Genomic DNA, 18,941 nt, shown 5'->3' with positions numbered 1-18,941 from the left:
AGAAATGGGAGAAAATGCCTACATTCAATGGGTATCGTCACCATTATGGTAACGACACCATTGTGCCTGACCATGTAGCCTCACTTACTATGTAATTTTAGCCTAAAGTTTCACACTGGATTCTGGTATCCATTTGAGCTATAACATGCATTTTAGAAAGAAACTGACCTTGACTTAGAGGTTTGGTGTGATGTCAGAGTCCCTTACCTCTGTTAGTGCAAGGTGTTGTAGTGTCTCACCCCAGTTAAACATGCTGTCAGGTTTATCTAATTTCGACTTCCAGTAACCAGATGCTGTCAAGACCTTTTCCTAGTAATTTTGAGAGACCTCTCCTATAAAAATTGTCTTCTCAGGAAGCATCTGTTCAATAGTATTTCTTTTGGAAAACTAAATAAAATTAAGCTACTTAAATTCTTCAGTTTCTAAGATTCAGGTTATTCTGTTGCTTTTTTTCTGGGCTTTCTTCCCCCACTTTACATTTTGGAAAATGGTGAATGCTAAACTGGACGAAGCTTTCCAGCTGGTAGTGCTGCTTTCAGTCCCATATCCTGATATTCGTCTGCACCAGGAACTCCAGTTAGTTGCTGCTGCAGTGAGGTCTCCTCCAGTGACCTGCGGCCTGGGATATGGTCTCACGTTAAGTGTGACCCATGTTTTCTTTGTTTCATAATACATGAGTCTGCGTATTATATTAACTTCGCCCAAATGAACTCACCTTGCCAGCTGATCCGCAGCACTCCGTCTAACGTGACCTTTCCCATGCCTTCTTGAGCACACTGCTCATTTTTCACTGCATTTTGCTAGCAGGGAGTTGAGTTCTCCCACATGAGTACTGAGGAGCAGGGAGCCAAGCCCACATCTCTGCAGGATATTACCAAAATTATGCAGTAAATGATGGCTTCTCATTTCCAAATTCTTTTCATAGTATCATGAAGCACCAAGCAAAGGTTTATAAGAGTAGTAAAACAGTTCATTATAGCAGTACGACAAACGCTAATGATCATACATGGTGAGATGGTTCTCTTTTGCTCCTTCCCATTTTCATGCTTTTGAGTTCACGGTGTGATCATGTCATGTACTGTTACTGTGACTCAATGAAAAAACCCAAACCTTTAACCCACTTACAGAGATCTTTAAGTTACAGAATACATTTCATACAGCAGAAAGCCGCTCCTTACGGCCTACCCAGTCAATTTGAGAAGTTATGAGGGCTGTAAGCCATGTCTGCTTGAGACAATTATTCATCTGTCTGTATGGAATGAGAGTTGTCTAACGAGTCATGCACTGATGAACATAAAGAGAGGAAGAATGCTGGAGCACAAATAATGCTGCACTGCTTGGCACCTGGCCTGGCTTTTATGGGTTTCTGTAAATTAACAGTCACATTTCTGGGCGAGGTTTTAATCTTTCCTTGGACTATTGATAGAAAGTAATTTATTTTCTTTCTTTTTTCTTACCTGAAAAAGGTAATGTTCAGGGCAGCAGTTTAATCATAGGCATGTGCCAGTAGGAACAAAAAAAGCCCTGCTTACATAGAGGGAAGAAAAGTCTTTTATTTGGTGAGCTACATTTTCAATAACACTTGGTGTTATAATAAAGCTGATGCAGTAAGTGAGTCCAGAAAGTTGGCTGTTTTTGTATGATTCCTTTGCCTGGCAAAGTTCAACAGGGAAACTTAGGTTTCTGAGCATTATACCATGAAAAAACACTGAAAAGTCATGCCAGAACCTGAAAGCAGGGTCAGTGCTGCAGGGGTACAAAAGGATCCAAAACACAATGGAAAACATTTTGGAACAAAAATTGAATGGTTACACCAAGTGCTCTTAATTCAAGCTTATCAACAGATCATTGCCAAAACCCTTTGCTTTGCTTCTGAAGGGATAAGGCCGATTGTGAGATTTCAGTTCAGATGCTTGTGGTCATTCCTCTTTTCACTCATCAAACCGCTAAGTAGTAGATACTACAGAAATGCAAGCCTGTGAAGGTCAGAGGTTTCAAGGTGGCCATTTGGTCACAAAGATGACTTCAACTACTAGTTTGCCCACCATAGCTGTTACTGCTAGTCACACTAAGGACCCAGACTCTGGTTTCAGCAGGTCCTTTATTTTGCTGCTGTCAGCCTGGCAGAGCCAAGTGTTCTACTTTGTGCTGCTGACATAGGATAAAAAACAAATCCAGACCTGGTACTGGGAGCTTCAGATCCCATTGTTCCTGGCCAAAGACATGAACTACCTGGCCAACACTAACCTGCTTTCTGTTTGTCCTCAGGACTTCTGTGCCTGACTGCAGGTAGCACAGCCTTGAGAGGAGGGCAGAGCCAAGCATTTCTGGACCCAGAATATCCTACAGCCAGGCAGTTTTCTGCAGTGGGTGGGAAGGGAGTTAACCCCACTGCTCAAGCCACGTAGAGCCTAGAAGCCACTCTCCTGCTCTGTAGTCATATACTCTGATTTTGACATTAGTTAGAAGGTTGACCTGTGGGTTAGGTGCTGATCTACTTCTGGCTGCATCATTTTAGCCCAGTGATAATGTCCAAGCATCCTCCATGACCTGTTGAAGTTTAGATATGCAAGGTCTGCAGGGTTCATCAGTGAAGGGCAGAGCTGCAAGGACAAAAGAGACAGCCACCGCCTTACCCCATGGATGCTCTTGCTTCTTAATTCTTTTTTAAAAAGAGTCCTGGAAAAGGAGCTGTAGACAGAACAGAGCTTTTCAGACATAGGGGGAAAATGGTCTGCTGATCTTATCCTAGATCATAGGATCGCATCAAATGTTGCCTGTTTATGAGACTGACATTTCATTTAACTGATAAGAAAATTTCTCAAAGAAATACTGTATTTCTTTGGTTAAGGTCTGTAGATCATCTGTTGCTCATGTTCAGCATGTTCACTTCTCCTGAGCTGAAGCTTCATGGATTTCTGTCCCCAGAAGTAAAGTTTTGCAGACCAATAAAGATTTTCTCGCGGCTTTGTCTTAAACTGAAGACCTAAAAACTGCCTCACACCTCGCCTCCACCTCTGCCAAACACAAGGAGAATTTCTTTGTACTTCTTTGTCTACTAGTATTGGGCACAAAACACTGTCTACTTTAAGACAAAACAAAACTGAACAAAACAGCACCTTTCTTGGAGAGACAGATTTCTCTCCCTGGAAGGAGCAAAGTAGCGGAAAAAAACCCATAGGTTGAGGTGGAAACGGGAGACAGGGAGTCAGTGCAAGGCTGAGGTTGGCCGTTCTCAGGAGCAATTTGTTGGCTTTGCAGTGAGACCAGTTTAGCTGGCGCAGTTAAACAGCTGTGGCTGAATTCGCTGGCGTGGCATTGTGCATGTTTGCTTCACACACGAGGCAGGGCAGGGGGTCTGCAGTCTCCCTAGAGGCATCCCCACCTCTTGCTCTGCACCAGGAGAGAGCCAAGAGTTCTGCCAGCCCTTCCTCTCCTGTGAGCAGAAGGAATTCGGTCAGAATAGCCAAAAGTCTCACCTGTGCAGCAAATCTGTACAGAGAAATTAGGTACAGAGTGTGGAAGGCAAGGGCAGTGACCAAATGCATGTTGGGTTGATGGGGTAAAGCTGAACCAGACTCAGAACAGGCCACATAATTAGTTTTTCAATTTATTTAAAAAAAACCCCAACTTTCACAATATGAACGGCTTTTCTGAAGCTGAAAAACTTAATTAATGACAGTATATTTGTTCTGCCAGAACCTTTTTATTACATTTGCCTTTATCTGCATGGGGGAGCCGGTGACTCACCAGGTTGTGATTCAGAAAAGCAGCTCTAATTTCCCTGCCCTTTCCCTTCTGCAGTTTGTGTGCACCATTATTGCCATCCTCCTGCATTATTTCTACATGAGCACCTTTGCGTGGATGTTTGTGGAGCAGCTCCACATCTACCGGATGCTGACCGAAGTGAGGAACATCAACTTTGGGCACATGAGGTTCTACTACGTCGTTGGCTGGGGCATTCCCGCCATCATAACAGGTACCCTCAACCACCCCAAAGCAGCTTTGTTTCCCTTCCCTGCTGTCTTCACTGACCAGGTTCAGGAAAGTTACCCCCTCCAAGTCAGCTGTGGGTGCACTCACCTACTGCTCTCACTTCAGTGTTTTTCTGAACAAGGACAGCATCAAATGGAGTCTAGCAGAAGTCAGCCTGAATTTGGCAGATCTGTGCATCAAATGTCTGTTGCCCTGGCTGAAGTGATACTGAGAGTTTTACAGTAACATAAACATCATTGCTCTCAGATTAAAACAGGACTTGATAACACTGCTTGAGAATAAGAGTATTTTTATTTTAACAACTTTGCTGGTGGCCTTCAGAAAATTTTCCTTCACTGTGCTGGTAGCTCAGGATATGGACACATGGCCTCTCAGGGAGGTATCGTCAGTGGCTTCAGAAACGATGCTGCCCACGGGACATTACTGCCCTTCAATGGTCGTTCCTGTTGCCTACCCTTGTCCAGCAGTAAATGCTCCCTGAAGGGGATTTCAGCAGTTCTGTTTTACTTGGCATAAAAACAAGCTGGGAATACTCAAGCAGCCTTTTACTTCATTTCAGATACAAAGGCAATAACTTCCAGTCGAGGAAAAGTAATGAAAAGCTGGAGGCAGTAATCTTTAAACAGTTCCAGGGTGATCCACAGGAGCACATCCATCTCCACCCTCACCACGTCTATTTTTGCAATCAGACATTTCCAGTGCTACCCTGAGCACATGGTGCTGTGTTAATTCAGGCAGACAGCTCCTTGGGAAGCATGCTTCGCAGAACAGTTGGAGCGGGGTTTTTTGGTTCAACTATTTCAGCATGTATCTGTTGCCATATGGGAAATCAGATCATAGGCAGACAGTTAACTTCTATCCAATTACTTTTCTTTTTACAGATAGCAACATACTGCCAGCAATGGCAGAGTGGTGTCTCAGATCAAGCAAATAGCTATCACTCATACACACTTGGAAGAATACTATGGAACAAGTTAGAATTTAAAAAATATATGGAGTTTTTTTCTCTGTGACTTAAGAAAGTGTAGTACAGAAACATAACGTGGGTTAGTACAGGTTAGCTTTCATTTGGGAGAACTGGTAAGTTTTTTCCATATCACCTTGTGATGATTTTTGCTTCCGTCAGTTTGTCCAGAACGGAGGAAGGTGCATCCCAGAAGGCTCTGCCACTCTAGACAGATCTCTGACATTTTAAATAGAAATTGTCCTTAAACTTTTAAAACATTGCAGACCTGTGTAACTTATCACTACATACAGGACTACTGCAACGTATTTAGGAAAGCTTAAGTGCCATCAGATGGTTGGCAGTATCATTTCCAGTAGAAAAGATATATTATCATTAAATAGCAGTAAACAATTTATGTTTCAGAAGACATAACTCTTCAGAATAATTTTGTCAGAAGGATTTTGCTTCATGTTTAGTTACTCTCCTGAATTTTAAATTAATTCAGACCTTTTCAACAGCAGCATTATGCAATCTAAATATTACAAGTACACCATTTTTACATTTTTTCTACCTAGATATTGTTCTCCGTGATATGGAACTATTTTGCACTTTTAAAACCATGAATTATGATTCCAGTTTGTCTCCTGTAATTTAAACTCTGAATCTACTCAATTTGCAGTTCATTTAAATGAGAAGTTGGATCCCTATTACTGAGCAAGGCAGAGGATTTTGTGAAAAGAAGGATAAAGAAAACTAAGCCTTCAGTTTGCCCTTCCAGGTTTAGAACTCATCTGAGGAGAAAATTATTTCATCTTAAATAGCACTATGTGGGATTTCTTGCCCCTGGAAAACTTGCCCCAGTGAAAAACTGTACATATTTTAAATAAGCTTATTTTGTACATTTCAGTTTCTTAATAGTGGAAAAGTCTAGATATGGGAAGGGATTTTAGTCTTGGACATCCAAAGGGCTTTTTTGTTTTATTGGAAAGATAAACATCTAGCCCTTTTCATCTCTATCATAGCTGGCATTAAAAAAAAATCCCAAACCCTACAGTAGCCGTGGCTTTACTCTGTTTTGTTTATTTATTTTTTCTGTTTTTCATGGTCAAACCGATATTCATTTTAAGCGGGGACATCATGGTCTAAGGCATCTGCAGTGGGACCAGGCTTCTTGCAGAAGGGAACCTTGACCTTTATCGAGGGGGAAAACTTAGCAAAATGTTTTCATAGGGAGCACTCCAGCAGGGAAGAAACACATTTTATCACAGCATAGAAAAGCAAATTGCCATGAATAAAAGTGAGATGGAAGTTGGGAGAAGGCTTACAGCCATCAAAAGAGTGCAGATCTAGAATATTCCTCCATGGGGAAAGACAGTGGAACATTTTAAATTTGCTTTACACTTGCTCATTTTAAAATGTAGTTTGATCCATCTAGGAGAGGGATTTTATGACTTCCTTCCCTCAGGGGCAAAGGGCTGGATTTGGTGCCCATCAAGACCCCTCCAGTTCTGGGTTTCTTTGTGGTAACACGCTAACCAGTTGGCATAGGTGTGCTGTAACTGCTTTGCCATGGAGACCGCAGTGCTCATGTTAAAGCAGGTTCTTACATAGCTGAAAAACCAATATCCCCCCAGAAAACGGCACTTTTCGGTTCTGCTATTTGCTGTGAATACCCAGCAAGGCAGTGAGTCAGGAGAGAGGTGATGCTGACCCACACCCACCCGAGTCACAGGCGGCCGTGGAGCCTGCAGGATCTCAAAACGTGCCCCTCCAGAAGCACCTCCCCACGCCGTGCTCTTGGCACTCTTCCGGGATGGGTGCTGGTCCCCATGGGACACTCGGCTCAGCCATAGGACCAGCCCCGGTTCCTGCCAGCATCAGTGAGCTGTCATGCAGCCTGATCTGCTCAGGACGGCCAGGCTGCAGCCTTTAACTGATGTGCCAGAATGATTCTCTGTATTACATTGCATTGGCTTAATTCTGCCTGTGGGTAAAGGGGTATTTCAGATACTGTTGACTCCAGTAAAATTTGATCCACGTACCTGAAGACTGCAATTCGCCCCATTTGTTTAATGGAGAACTTTAGGGTAGGATTTTGGAAGTGAAAAAATGTTGCTGTCTGCCAATTATTCTTAGAGCCAGATGTTCGGTCAAAATGTAGTTTAAGTCCCACTAATAGGGAAATCAAGTGCTGGGAAACAGACTGTGTCTGTAGAATTACATCTGTATAAAATACTTTATGGTCCCTTAATCATTTATGGCTAATTCTTTCTGGATGGCAACTGCTGAAGGGGGTGGTGGAAGGGCCAATGGGAACAGGGAGGGAGACCAGTCCTATCTCATTCCACACTTCAGAGAAAACAGATCCAATATCCACTCCTTTGCTAAATAGCCAGTTTAATTTTCATAGACCATAGGCTTGTACCAGATGTGAATATTGGCTGTGGGCCAGCTTTAAGCAGTGAGAGTGAAAGGCAACTGCCTCTCCCTTTTTCAGTGTCTTTTCATCAAAGCACACGGCTTCAATTAAAAAAAAAAGGCTTTTATTAGTGCACATGAACTCACCTTGCTGAGAACGCCACTGCCATCAACCTTGGCCGCCTGCTTGAGTCAGGACATACGCTCAACGCAATAGGTGCCCCGATGCCCAGACAACGTGCTGCAGCCATTTGCCATATGTCACTGGCCATGGGCCTCACAGGGATCAGTTTCTGTGTCCTGCAGAAGGAAGGCCTCTGCGGGAATTCACAGGTCAAAGACAACATCCCTGTCTGTCCCCGTATAGGTGAGGTGTAGGTCACCAAATCGGACAGCACTGTAAATCAGCAGGTGAGAGCTGGACTCGGAGACTCTCTTGGGATTGTCCAGGCTTTGAAAAATACAACAATAAAAGGTGTGTCCTTAACTCAGTTGCCTTGGGGGCATTCACAAACTCCCATTTCAAGCAGCACTGAAAGCAAGGTGAGTTACCTGGGATGGCAGCTCAGAAGGAATCCCAGCTGAGCTACAGTGGTTAACTCCTATGAGTTCCCAGGTCCCTTTGTCTCTGCTGTTATTTTAGTGACAGCAAGCTCACAGCTGTTAAGAATGCACTTTTTTTGTAGTATAGACATCTTTTCAGTTATGATTCATGTCATTCTGCTGCACGGGCTTATTGAAATTCCTCAACATGTCACTCACCCTCAAGGCTTCATCACACTGTGTAAGCATGAGTATAAAACTGCGCTGAAACAGGATTAGTTTGGGACTTGTATTTATTGTCAGTTTTATGCAGCTGAACTTTGTTCTGGTAGGCAAAACTCATAGTATCATTTGATATGGAGTGACCAGAGTAAAGGTTTTGATTTACAAAGATTTTATTTCAATAATTGCCTTGCCTTTAACTTCCCCTACTGTCCTGTTGAACACATTTTGCCACTATCGTTTTGTTTGTCAAACAGTGATTTGAAAATGTGCCTGGTTATATAGAAGATCACAGCAGCAGCTTTCTGATGTACTTTTTGTCCATTTTGTGTCCCAGGGCTCGCTGTTGGTCTGGATCCACAAGGCTATGGGAACCCTGATTTCTGCTGGTTGTCTGTTCATGACACCCTCATCTGGAGTTTCGCTGGGCCCATCGTAATCGTCGTAGTTGTAAGTATGGTGGAGTTGGCACCCTGGGCTGTCTCTTCCTTACAGCTACCTTTTCTTTTATGTTTTGTCAACCAGTAGTCATAATGTGAAGTGACTGTATTCTTTACAGTCAAAGCTGATGTGCTCGAGCTTGCTTCTTTTGCTTAAATAGGTAAGACATGAGCTAAACTCTTGGAAACCAGGGAAGTGCATGCCAGTGCAAAGATTGCTTGTGGAGCCACAGCTGTATGGCCAGAAACCTGTTTATTTTTTCCAGTTTACCTTGTTCCATGTTTGAAGGGTTGGTCAGTGGGTTTATAAAACAAATCAACAAAATGAGCCATATGAAGTCTCTTCATCCAGAAGTCCTAAAGGAATATTAAATAATTCCAATTTCAGGGTTTTGAAAGAATTCTCCTTTAAACATCCCTCAGTAACAGAGCACCAGAAGATACATATCCATGGTGTGACTGTATCTTGAGTACCAACTCTGGTCTCCTCATCTCAAAAAGTATTAAGTAGACCTGAAAGCAGTGTAGACTGGGGTCTCAAGTCATCAGAGACATGGGACAGCCCCCACTGGAGGAGCAACCAAGTGGAGTAGGAGCTTTCAGCCTAGAAAAGGGAAAGCTGCAGAGAAGGGCATAGGGAGAAGCTTGTAATAGCATGGTGGCCTGGAGAATATGACTGTGGAGCTTCAGTGTCTTTTCCAACACAATCAGTAGGAGGAAGAGACAGAGCTACAGTGTCACTCCACAGCGAGTTAAGTTAGAAACTCACAAAAACAAGACAATGCTGGTGGCAAAGCTCTGCATGGTTTCAGAAAGTAACTGGATGAATTCCCAGCATCGATATTCACAATGCGTGATTAAGTACAGACGCACCACCCCACCTGGTGTCCCAGCTCTGGAAATCAGTGGACTCCAGAAGAGGAATTATCGCTATGTGCTTGCTCTGTTGCTGTATTCTGCTTTGTCCCCGCTGAAACAAGATGCTGGGCTGAGTAGACTCTGGTCTGGGCAAGGACAGCCATTCCTGAGTGTTGATGTTTCACTCGAGCCTTTTTGCATAGGGATGGGTTTCATCCATGTCAAGTCCCAGGATGTTCTTGACTATGTTGGATTCAAAAGAGATGAATCTTGAAGCTTTGAGATGTGTAAATGGAAGGGGAAATATTCTTGGCACCATAAACCATTTTAGGATAAAAGTTGTGTTGTTATTGAAAACTGAGTCATAAGATCTTTATAAAAGGAATTCATGCTGTTACTTCAATTTCCCTTTCAGATAAACACTGTCATTTTTATACTGGCAATGAAAGCATCATGCAGACGAAGGCAACGTTCATTTGAAAAAACTGGAGTCATGTAAGTTTGGATTAAAAACCTGTAGAAAAAGTTCTGGCCAGGAAGAATAAAGGGACAGAGTTGCCTAAAAGCAAATATTGGTGTGGGAAATAAATAAGATATTTGGAGGAGGATAGCCAGCATTGGTAGAGGCGATTGAAGCTGCTTCACCAACGCCCACTCCTGGGATTCCCTTGGAGGCTCTGTAAAACCGCCACCATGGTGCTCTGCACCACCACCAAGAGTGGGCAGGAGAAGGGATGGGAGAGGGGGAGGTCTGGTCTCCAAATGGTATCATTGCAGCCCTTCAAGGTCTTTCGTCATACTCCCTACCAGACTGTCACACCCCTGCCCCTGTGGCATGCCCCAGTGGACATAAGTGTGGGTCTCCCTGTGCTCGCCCATGGCTCAGGGCTCCCCTCACACATGCCTGGGTGAGCAGCCACGTCATGGCAGAGACCCATTGGGGTTCCCATGCTGAGGGACAGCGTCCCACATCCTGCTCCCTGTGGGATAAGCAGAAAGCCTTGCAAGCTGAAACCTGCCCCCTTCCCAGGCTGCTGTGGCAGCCTGTTCCCGTGAACATTTATTTTGCCCAAAGCTCAGAATTTGTGTGTGAACTGAAATGCGATTAGCTAGTGGCAAGACAGCCCCCCCCCGGTTTTTTTCAGATAGGTAGCTCTATGAGATTTCAAAAGGCTTCTTCTCGCCATTTATTCAGCCCTGGCTGTTGGGTAATTTTTTGGAGTTTCTTTTTTAAATCTCCCTAAACAAATGAAGTATAATTGCTACTTAATGGTAGCTATTTTACTCGTGTTACAAAACTTTTGCCACTAGAATTGTGACCATCTTTTAAAAACATCTGTGGAAATAATGTTTTTAAGCAAATAAATATTCCCCTGAGTGCCCTCGATCCAAAACCATGGGCTGTAATGTTGAGAAGGAATGTGAGAGTGAACTCAGCAAACAGAAATGAGAGGGACGTGGCCATTTACTGCTCAGGTCTCTTCCTTAGAGTCAACAAGGCTGAACAGCATGGGCTTGGCGAACAGCCTGGTTTGTTTGAAGAAAGCCTTGGAAACGAACTTGAAAAGAAAACACCTTTTTTTTTACCGAATATGCTCAGTCACTGAGTAGTGCAGTGAGAGAGTTGGGAACTGGGAGTGTGTGAACACTTCCCTAATTTTCCCAAAGGGCCTCTCAAGTTGGCAAATCCTTAGACACATAAAAGAAATTGGGCTATTCCCTTGTGTCCTGTCGCGCTGCAAGTGCCGTCTGTTTGCTTTACAGCTCAGTGCTGCGGACGGCGTTCCTGCTCCTGCTGCTCATCAGCGCCACGTGGCTGCTGGGGCTGATGGCGGTGAACAGCGACGTCATGACATTTCACTATCTCTTTGCCATTTTCAGCTGCCTGCAGGTGAGTTGGATGGTGTCTGTCCATGGCAGGCCTCGGGGAGCACACCGCTGCACCCAGACCTCCAGAATCCTGCTAAACGTGAGCTAACTGAAGAAGAGCAGAGATGTCAAACACAGTTCTTGCTCTCTTTTCTCAAAGAGAGGGTTCTTTTCAACAAAGCCATAAGTTTGAGTAATTGCATCTCTCACTTTTAATAATTCTGAAAATAAGTGCTCTGCTATTGTAACCTGTGACAGATAAATAACAGCAGGCAATTATATATCTGTCTTTCTCAAGACAGAAATCTTTGTTACTGTCTTCTGCGTGCTCGTTGTTAACAGCTGTTCTGTTGCTACCACAAACAAGAAACCATTTTATTTCACCCAGAGTGGATGGCTCCAAGTTCAGGGCTATCACAATTAAGTTACTGTTTAAGGAAATGGGTCAAATAGTGATTTTCAGATACAACTGGTTGCTTTAGGGATTTACTGGGTTGTCTGTCCTAGCAGGCACACTTGTTGATTTAAGATGCAGAACATCATAGTTATTTGTAGGAGACCTGGTACAAAAGTAGTCATGAAGCTTCATGTTGGTCACAACAAGGATGGCAGTAACTGTCATGGCAAGTGCCTGCAGTGTGAAAACAGCCACTGCCATTCTTGTCAGCTGCAGCACAACAGCCACAAATTGCGACCAGATTGAAAAAGAAGCCTGATGAGTCTCCTCCAGAGAAGGTTGTCCATGCCTTGGAAGCATACCAGATAGGCCAGCCTGGAGTAAGGTTATTTTGCCACTGCAACTGGTGTGTTCTGAAAGAAATACACCTACTCCAGGCTGTAAAACCAGGTTTCCACAAGCCTAAAATAAAATTAAATTAAATATAAACCTGTTGAGTGGAAGGAAGGTCAGCGGCTGGGATTCTCCAGGCTGGTCCAGAGAGGCACCATGGTATGTGTGACGTTTCACATCATGGCCTTCTTTGAACCTGTACTTCTAAAGAGGCATTTATATGAATTTCATTAATGAATAAGCCCGAAGTGCTAACTCCAGCTAAAATCACATTTGATTGAAGATTGAAGTTTCTCTAAGTCGATTGCTTTGGCTGAAACCAGGCAGTGCAGGCATCTTGTGATGTTGGTACAGCTGCTACTTCATGAGTGATTTGCTTCTATATGCTATATCTCCAACCAAAACTGATAACAATTTGGCAGCTGCATGAATTCCCTAAGAGCAAATATATCTAAAGGCACACACGCGCACTCCCTACTCCCAGCAAAAGCTGTTAACGTGCATTCCTGGCAGCCAGCAACTGCCCAGCCCTGAATCACAGAATCACAGAATCACAGAATGTTAGGAGTTGAAAGGGACCTCGAAAGATCATCCAGTCCAACCCCCCTGCCAGAGCAGGATCACCTAGACTAGGTCACACAGGAATCCATCCAGGTGGGTTTTGAATGTCTCCAGAGAAGGAGACTCCACAACCTCTCTGGGCAGCCTGTTCCAGTGCTCTGTAGCCCTCACAGTAAAACAGTTTTTTCTTATGTTCCTATGCTCCAGTTTGCTCCCATTGCCCCTTGTCCTATCATTTGACATCAGAGAGAAGAGCCTGGCTCCTTCCTCCTGACACTTACCCGTTACAAATTTATAAACGGAAGATTTCAGCAATTTTCCCTCTTGGAGCTGTTGCTGAACCAAGGAACATACGGGGCAAAATTTGGGACCTCACTGCCCCCAGTATCTCTCCATGTTTCACAAGGCTTTCTAAAGTTCTCTAAGTAACAATATTAAGGACACCTACCACAGAAATTCCCCATTTCCAGAGATTTCACTAAAGGCTGTGATATTTTTTTATTTGCTGCTATTGATTTTGTCTCATTGTCTCTGTAAAAGCTCTAAAATCTTAATGCAAGTACAACCCTGAAACTCCCTGCAGTGCCTTCCAGTGGGACATTGAGGGTCCCCGTTAGATATTTTGAGAAGAATGTTTCATCCCAAACAAGGGAGGGTGACACCTACCACAAGCTCTGCTCTGTACATCCTGGAGGAACACGTTGATGTATATATTTTCCCAGGCTCTTTATGCACTTTTGAACATTGAAGCAAATTATGAAGAAGTCCTAGGAGATCAATCATCGCCATTTCAGTCAAAGACAGAAAGTAGTTATTGCTGTTGAAATCATGGACTACGAACTAGAATCAGGTTATATCAAAAAGGCTGTTCTCTAATGTCTGTATTTGCTGTTTGGTGGTAATGAATCATTTAGACTTCTTATTCCTCTCTCTAAAATAATCCAGGGGCTGTTCATTTTCTTCTTCCACTGTGTATTTAACAAAGAAGTCAGGAAGCACTTGAAGAACACTTTAACTGGAAAGAAACCTCTTCCAGATGATTCCACTGCAACAAGAGCTACATTATTAACTGTAAGGAAAAAACACTGGGAAAAAACATCCTCTTGCTGGTAGAAATTACCTAAATACATTTACAAGTGGCTTGTCTGTAGTTAAATGAATTGTCTGATTAATTTTAGTGATTTGTACAAAGATTACTGATAGCCTCTCTCTAAAGCTTTGATTACTGTTTTAATTGAAGCTTTTGAGAGGAAATATTGTTATTTTCCTCAGCATCAAAACCCCCTTGGTTACTTCAAGACTTTTAATGCACTTGTGGGTAACGTGGGTTTTTGGTAGCGTCACTCACTGTTTCTTTGTGTCTTTTTTTTTCTCTTCAGCGCTCTCTGAACTGTAACAACACCTATACAGAAGAGCCAAACATGTATCGCACAACTATTGGGGAATCCACTGTCTCCTTAGAAAGCACCGTCAGGTCAGCCAAGAGCCACAATAGCTACCTTGCTTATATTCTCAGGTAATCAGGTGGCAGGTGCATGGCTTTCAGGTGCTTGCCTTTCCCTTTTCATTGCTTTTGTGGAAAACAGTGGTGTTTTGTTTCAAATGCTACTTGGTTTGTGTCTTAACAGTTCTGGTTTATGTGACTGTAATTTTCTTCCATGTATTTTCTTGTGCATGCTTCTTTGGTGGGGAGTTCCAACCGTGAAGTGGTTAACATAACTATTAGATTAACTGCATGGGCTGTGTTGCTTGCCTGTTAAAATTCAGTCCTGTCTCAAGGAGTGGGATTGAGCATATTAACTTCAGGCTTTTTCAGTGTGATTATTGTGGCCAGAGACAGACAGCTCCATTAGGATAACCTACGTCTTGCTGTAAAAGTGACCACATTGACAGTGGAGCACGGGCTGGCTGGTACCCACTTGCAGCTGTCTGCCTTTGGCCAGAAGAATCTCACCTGCATGTCTGCCTTCTTGTTAAGGACACTAAAGTGACCAAGAAAGTTGTCCCGTTTTTATTCTATAAGGGATGAGGCTGCTCATAAGCTCAGTGGATCGTCAAGTCAAGCAAGGGCTGGTCAGACTGAAGCAGATTCCTCCATTTTTCATAGGAATCCGTCAAAATCCAATGGTAAGAATTATTTCTAAATGTTTTGACCCAGTTGTGCACCTTTTTTTCAACTTTTTTCAGAGGCTTCTGTAATAGGAAGAACAGTCGGTCTGACTTGGTATTTCTGATTCTCGTTACGCTCTTGGCACAACAAGCTATGCAATGGCTGCTTTACGAGGGAATCCTGGATTGGAAATATCATGTAACTGCTGCTTGTGATGGTTCAGTTATAATCTGACAGCTGTCACAGCTGTTGACAGTTTCTGGCGTCACCTTTCTTTCTCACAAATTACATGCTCTTGCTCTTGATTTTTAATTGGAGATCTTTTAACGTTTGAGACCTTGAGGCAGTATCCTCTTTTACTGCCATGTGTTTTGTACAAGAAAATGAGAAGTGTCTCTTTCCTGACTTCCTTTCATTTGTGGTCCTGATGTTAAATTTTGTTGTCTTGTAGCAGTTTTTAAGAGTTCATTTGCAGACTCTTGGTATTTCTAGGTGCCTTGGTTTGCCTGTGTGTTGTGTTGATTAGATCCTGTGAAGTTACTCTTCTGCATATTGAACGGGGTACAAAGTGTCCCCGTTCTGTTCTGCACCTCCCATGCACGTGGAAGGTCCTGCCCCACAGCTGAGCCAAGCAGTTGTGCTTCCCATAATTACTTAGATGGATGCCACAGTCCTTGTGAATTAATCCGATGTACACTTACAGATGTAAGAGCTCATCCCTGGCATGGCCTGAACCAAACACCTGCCTTTCCTTTCTCCTTGTGCATTTGTCAGGTAGATTTGTTCAACTCCTGTCTGCACTTTCATGGCTGTGTTTCTCCGTTCTGCATTTGTAGAGCATGACTCAGACTCCGACAGTGAACTGTCCCTCGACGAACACAGCAGCTCTTACGCCTCCTCCCATTCATCAGACAGTGAGGAAGATGGGCTCGAGCCAGAGAAGAAGTGGAACACGTCCACTTCCAAAAATAATGAACATGGCCCACTCCACAGCACACCCAAAGGTACTCCCAGTGAGAAGGGAGAGCAACAGGCTTGTTCCCTTCTTTGATATCGTTTTAGAGTAGATGGGACAATGTTGCCAGACCAGCAGTACAATTGAGACAGCATCCCTACCACTGTGCCATGCTTTTTCTTCCTCCCAAGGGCTTGTGCACAGACACAACTGGGTGCAAGTTAAAGGGTGCTCTGACAGACAGCAGTCAGGGGTTTCAGGCTGGTGCTACACAGCCAGGAAAGACTCATGCGAAGGAAGAGAAAGAGGAGGAAGGAGCTGGTTATTTTGAGGGCAGGGGGAAGAAATACCTGCCTCTTCTTATGCAGTACAGACATATAGATTTAGTGGGGTTGGGGAGGTCAGAGACCTACGGAGTGGGAGATCATTGGCCACTGGTATCAATGCTGTGTGGCAGAATGCAGGCATTTCTAGGTGCAGTTCATCTTGTCCTAGAGATAAGTCAGCTCAGAGTCACAAATGTCCAGACTGTGTGCTGGTGCTCTGCACAGACACAGCACGAGGCACCTCAGATGCCCTCACCCCTCAGCAGCCAGCATCCTCAGGGAGCTGATGGGATTGCCAGCCCTGGAGAGCTGAGAGAGCAGGTTTGACTCGCACATCTCAGTAATGGAGCCACTGAGCTTGCTCTGGGAAGGGTTTGGACACCCTGCCATCCTGCCAGATGTGTTTTGTGGATGTTGCTGCATTCCAAGGGCAGTGCAGTCCAGCAAGTATCATCTGAGGCATTGCTCTGGTTGGACACACAACTCCTCCCCAGCCACAGGGAACAGGGCTGGCTTGGCAGTGGTTGGGAAAACCTATCAAAAGTGGTTTTCGAGCTAGTGTTTTTTTGCATTGCAGTTGATACCCTTCCCAATCATGTGAAACCCTATTGGCCCACAGAGTGTGTAACGGCCAGCGACAGCGAGGACCCCAGCAGGAAACAGAAGCTCAAAGTCGAGACCAAGGTCAACGTTGAGCTTCACAGGGAAAACCAGGTGAACCACAGCAATGAAGCACCGCAGGACAAGGAGAACGAAGGGCAGCAGAAGGAGAACAGACCTCTGTCACTCCAGAATAACCAGCAGCCGGAGCAGAGGAAAGGTAGCACAGCCAACCGAGCCTCACAGCCGGCCTGGGAGACTGGGCAGTTAATGAGCATTAATTAGTTCATATAGTAACTCTATCAGGAAAGAACACTTTCCAAATTACTCCAAGCTGTGTAGCCAGATATGCCATGGGAAGCTAGTACGTAGTTACTGAAGTCTAATGTTTTGGTTTTGAAATAAAGTGACAAACTAGAATTCTGATTAAGAAATACAAAATTTCACTTCTGGGATGTGTTCAGCTTGATAAATGAAATTACTGATGTTTCAGAAATCTCATTATTCCCTCTTTTCCGTAACAGGCATCTTAAAAAATAAAGTCACCTACCCTCCCCCACTGGTGGATAAGAATATGAAGAATCGGCTGCGGGAAAAGCTGTCAGATTACAATCAGACCACGATCTCATCCAGGACTACTTCCCTGGGGACAAATGATGGGGTCCGCTCTCCCTCGGACTCAGGAGTGACAGTAAAAAATGCTCGGAGGGAGCAGTCTCGAGACCAGCTCAACGGCATGGCCATGAACCTCCACGTGGGAACAGGACATGCTGACACCTCAGACTCAGAGTAAGTGCCACTTTGGGATGTCCTGGCAGACTCCTCATGGCTCTGGCCTCTCCCTCTGCTTTCCAGCCCCAAACTCCCACATGAGCAAGGATTTCACCTGGTGACTGGACCAGAGTCCTTCACCAGTGACTGTCCTGAAGGCTTGTCCATACCATGTCCACAAGCCATGTGAGGTGCCATGACAGACACCGGTCACTGGTCACCCTGGCAAGCTGATGGCACGCTGTGGACTAGAACAGCCTAACTCTGCCCCATCCCCTTGCTGTGGGTTTTGCTGCGCTTGGCATGGTGACCCCTGGCCACAGCAAATGTCCCATGTCAACACAAATGATCTATCACCAGCACAGGCATTTTCCACTCCTTCATGCTGCCAGGTGTCTGGGACAGCTCAGCAATGCCCACCCATGGTCCCAAGAGCCATGTGTGCTCATGGGTGCTCTGCTCAGGGCTACCTCCTGCTCCTGCTTCTCTGTCCCCAGCCCCTCACCTTCACCGTCCTTGGACTATGGGAACATTTGGTTTTTTCCTCTCTTTTTCACTTGTCCTCCCCTTTTGCAACAGAGAGAGTGTTTTAGGGCCATTAGGGACCTGTCACTAACAGGGTACAGTTAATTGTAATGTGGCCAGTACCAGACACCCAAGGAAGAGGACAAGTACAGGGCAAACATGGAGCAGCACTTCCTGATGCATGTCCAGTAAGACCAGCAATAGCTATTGTGGGTATCCAGCAGCCAGCACAGAGGAGGGTGGTGGGGGGCAAGACCCAAGTGAAGAAGACCCCTGAGGAAGCCCAGTGTTTTAGGGGGGAAGGGAATGAGGCTGAGGGGAGCATCGGGTGGGTGTCCAGCTGGGCAGGGGAAGAACACTGCTGGGGCAGGAGATCCAAAGGCTGCAAAGTGCATGCCATGTCAAGCTACTGACCATAAATTACCAGGTGCACGATTCCCACCCGTTGCACGGCGATCGGGGCATGCATTTGCCTCTGTAAACTAAACCAGATATGAACAAAAGATTGAGCAAGCTCTAAGCCAAAAGGTATTCTCAGAAACCTCATTACTTGTCATAATTCTTGCATTTAAAATGAGGACAACAGCCATATGTAAAGTCTGCACAAACGTTTTACACACATAGTCTTCCTTTTATTAACACAAATAATAATCTCCAAACCAAGAGAAAATTTCTCACCCAGCTTTAACTCTGGCGTTGTCCCACCATGTCTTAAACACCCATGTTGTCCATGGGTGCACAGACTATTGCCAGCTCACTATAAAAATACATCTTTGGGTTGCTGGGAACTGGCTGTTGAAGTACATCCTTGCTAGCCAGGGAACAGAGATGTTCAACAAGCAATAACTGTTTGCTGCTACCAGGTAGTAACAGCCATTACTGGAGAATAACAATCCAACTTTTTGTACTAAGCAACTGTTTAATCTCCATACCTTTTGCATATGGTAGGACTCTGCTGTTGGACAGCAAATTGCATGATTCTGTCTGAAATACCACATTTCTAACAGCTTG

At 44.4% G+C, this 18,941-nt stretch overlaps 1 protein-coding gene across 1 annotated transcript in view; it reads left to right on the top strand.

Moving 5' to 3' along the window:
- The window catches only part of CELSR1 (cadherin, EGF LAG seven-pass G-type receptor 1), a gene marked incomplete at its 5' end in the record, with an annotated part of 93,801 nt that overhangs the window by 74,538 nt on the left and 322 nt on the right, over positions 1-18,941 (top strand). The window contains 10 exons of the mRNA XM_010185613.1: positions 3,805-3,979; positions 8,463-8,575; positions 9,839-9,918; positions 11,188-11,314; positions 13,589-13,714; positions 14,023-14,117; positions 14,667-14,770; positions 15,590-15,757; positions 16,612-16,854; positions 17,159-17,423. Coding sequence (XP_010183915.1) covers positions 3,805-3,979; positions 8,463-8,575; positions 9,839-9,918; positions 11,188-11,314; positions 13,589-13,714; positions 14,023-14,117; positions 14,667-14,770; positions 15,590-15,757; positions 16,612-16,854; positions 17,159-17,423 — 1,496 coding nt within the window. The remainder of the gene's footprint in view (positions 1-3,804; positions 3,980-8,462; positions 8,576-9,838; positions 9,919-11,187; positions 11,315-13,588; positions 13,715-14,022; positions 14,118-14,666; positions 14,771-15,589; positions 15,758-16,611; positions 16,855-17,158; positions 17,424-18,941) is intronic.

This window comes from Mesitornis unicolor, unplaced genomic scaffold, assembly GCF_000695765.1.
Source record: "Mesitornis unicolor isolate BGI_N332 unplaced genomic scaffold, ASM69576v1 scaffold24645, whole genome shotgun sequence".
NCBI classification, from domain to species: domain Eukaryota; kingdom Metazoa; phylum Chordata; class Aves; order Mesitornithiformes; family Mesitornithidae; genus Mesitornis; species Mesitornis unicolor.
The sequence above is the reverse complement of the archived record's forward strand: the minus strand, read 5'-3'. Positions and strand labels throughout refer to the sequence as shown.